Genomic DNA, 2,515 nt, shown 5'->3' with positions numbered 1-2,515 from the left:
ATCAATTTATCAAATCAATGGCTAGGTTAGATTTCTCGTAAGAATAACCCTATATATCATGTAAGAAATTAATCACATACTCACACGAATGAATTGTCTATAATCTTCACAATCATCAGCGCATATACATTGAATATATATATAAGAACCTGTTCTTACGTACAGAAATACAAGCATTATTCTTCTCAAAATAATTAGATAATAAACCTTCATCATGTGAATAAATATAAATGAGGCTAGCTAGTTGAATGAATGTGGTGCCCAGCTTCCACAAGTGGCATGCACCAGCTCGCTGCAACGACTCGATATCCCTATTATACAATAGAGTAAATAACGTGTCAACTAACAAAAACAAATAGTGATATTATACAATAGAGTAATTAACGTGTCAATTAACAAAAACAAATTGTGATTCTTTTTTAAGAAAATAAACAACTGTGTGAAAGTATGCAGAACTGAACTGGCATAGCCGACAAAAGCGGCCATGAAAACCTAAACAAATTGCCTTGAAAGAGAGAGAAGGGTACCGCCTAACAACTGCTTTCCGCTTAGGACAATAAATTTCAACATCTCCTTAATGTCAACGGTCAAAAGCCGGCTATTCTTTCAAAAAATTAAAATTACACCTCATCTTCCTATATATAACTCCCAGTTGTAATAAACTTTCTCAACGTCAAGAACTCAATCTTTTCCTGTATTTTGTTCTGATCTGTCAAGCCAGCCCGGCCAGCCGCACATCTGTTTTCTTGTTTTGCTTCATTTTCTTGCAAGATTTAATCCAAATGAGTTCTGCAAAGTATCATTACGGACAAAGTAACATCAATGGTCAACGTCCATCTCCATTGAAGATCAACAAAGAATCCCATCTCATTCGCAAATCTTCTTCTTCTTCATCAGCTTCTACGTCGAATTCTTCATCATCGGTATCTATAATAGATCCTCCTGTTTTTGGAGTAAAACAGCAGCAGCAGCACCAAAAGAACCAACCGGTTATTATCTATACACATTCACCCAAGGTAATCCATACGCAAGCCAAGGATTTTATGGCCTTGGTACAAAACCTCACGGGACTTTCGCGGTCTAATAATCAAGAAATGGCACCTCCTGCACAGCAAGGGCAAGATCATCAAGGTGTTGTTAGTAAGGGTTTAAAAGCGGGGAGAGGTAACGGTAACGGAAGAAAGCATGTTGGTCATGGTGATAATGACTCATCTTCAATTTCAACAGAAGAGAATTGTCATGGGGCTGCTGCTGCTGCTGGTGGTGTTGATATTGTTGTTTCACCATTTCTTAAGCCACCAAATGCTCCTTACTTCGCTGATGTTCCTCTTTTTACCCCAACTTCTTCCGATTTCTTTTTCTCACCTAGGCCAGTATTTAGATGTCCTGATTCAGTTTTTGCATCGCCGAAGATGGGAAATCCGATATCTCCATCTGTTCTGGAGTTCATTAAAGGTCTACCTGAATATTGACAGAATAGAGTGGCAATATGGGAATTAGAGGATTGAAGTTTTTCTGGTTCTTGGCAAACGATCAATGGTTTATTTGTTCATAAATGAGGTCGATCCTTTCTTTTGTTCTTTTCGTTGGGGAGTCCGTAGTCCGTACTCAGTGTTTCCGTATTTGCAAAATTAGGGAGATCTATCAGCTAGAGATTATCAAGTGTGAATTACCATGTTGCATATTTAATTTAATTCATTCTTTGGCCATCGAATCCCCAAGGGAAGTTTGATATCTCTTCTGGTGAAAATGGCATTATAGGGGATTTTACGACATTTCATACATAGTGAATTCTTTTGACATTCTTTCAATCTGTTTTATCTTTCTTAAAAGTATTATTTGAAATAAATTTATAATACTGTAGCTCTTCAGGATCCACGTTAATTACTCATCACTTTACTTGTCTAGCTGTGGATAGAAATTACAGAGTTAGGTTGTTCGTATTTATTCAACTAAAATTTGTGGACTAAAATGCGGATCTGAAAGCACATCAAAGAATATCTATATACATCGTAGTCCAACACAGCAAATGTGTATACCCTTAATTAGCTCTTTCCCTACTCGCATATGGATAGTTCCAGCCTCAAGCCGAGAGAACCAGCTTGCAAGCCCTCGAAGGTCATGTGGAATTCCATTTCTGAAAAAGAATCCAGCAAATTGATATTAGGTCTTGATTTCTACCTTAATTATAATTCCCACCGTAACCAGTGATAAATCTTTGTAACACATCCCAAGTTCGACACTGATTTCAGAGTCTTATTTAATCCAAAATATGCAAGCAAGAACAAATCAGGTTTGGTTGATTAGAAAAGAAAATGAGTGCAAAATTTGCCGCCAGGAAGAAGCTTTAGCACTGCCTCGATATTTGTTATAGTTAGGTATAGGCAAGGAGGAGGACGCCCTTGAAACAAAGAATGGAGTAAGCCCATGATACTATGAGAGACTGCTACCCTTTCCCTGCTAATTTATTGAGAATGAACCCAGTATCTCAGCTTGTAGGACAAACAGTCGTTTA

At 37.5% G+C, this 2,515-nt stretch overlaps 1 protein-coding gene across 1 annotated transcript; it reads left to right on the top strand.

Moving 5' to 3' along the window:
* The first annotated feature begins 782 nt into the window (after positions 1-782).
* On the top strand, positions 783-1,472 carry LOC7475586 (VQ motif-containing protein 8, chloroplastic). Its single transcript, XM_024610696.1, has one exon. The coding sequence runs from the start codon at positions 783-785 to the stop codon at positions 1,470-1,472; it is 690 nt and encodes a 229-aa protein (XP_024466464.1).
* The last annotated feature ends 1,043 nt before the right edge of the window (positions 1,473-2,515 follow it).

Source organism: Populus trichocarpa, chromosome 10 (genome assembly GCF_000002775.5).
Source record: "Populus trichocarpa isolate Nisqually-1 chromosome 10, P.trichocarpa_v4.1, whole genome shotgun sequence".
Taxonomy (NCBI): Eukaryota; Viridiplantae; Streptophyta; class Magnoliopsida; order Malpighiales; family Salicaceae; genus Populus; species Populus trichocarpa.
This window is presented reverse-complemented; position numbering and strand designations above follow the sequence as displayed.

Excerpts from the sequence above, each read along its gene's own strand:
- LOC7475586 (XM_024610696.1), top strand. The coding sequence starts at position 783 with ATGAGTTCTGCAAAGTATCATTACGGACAAAGTAACATCAATGGTCAA.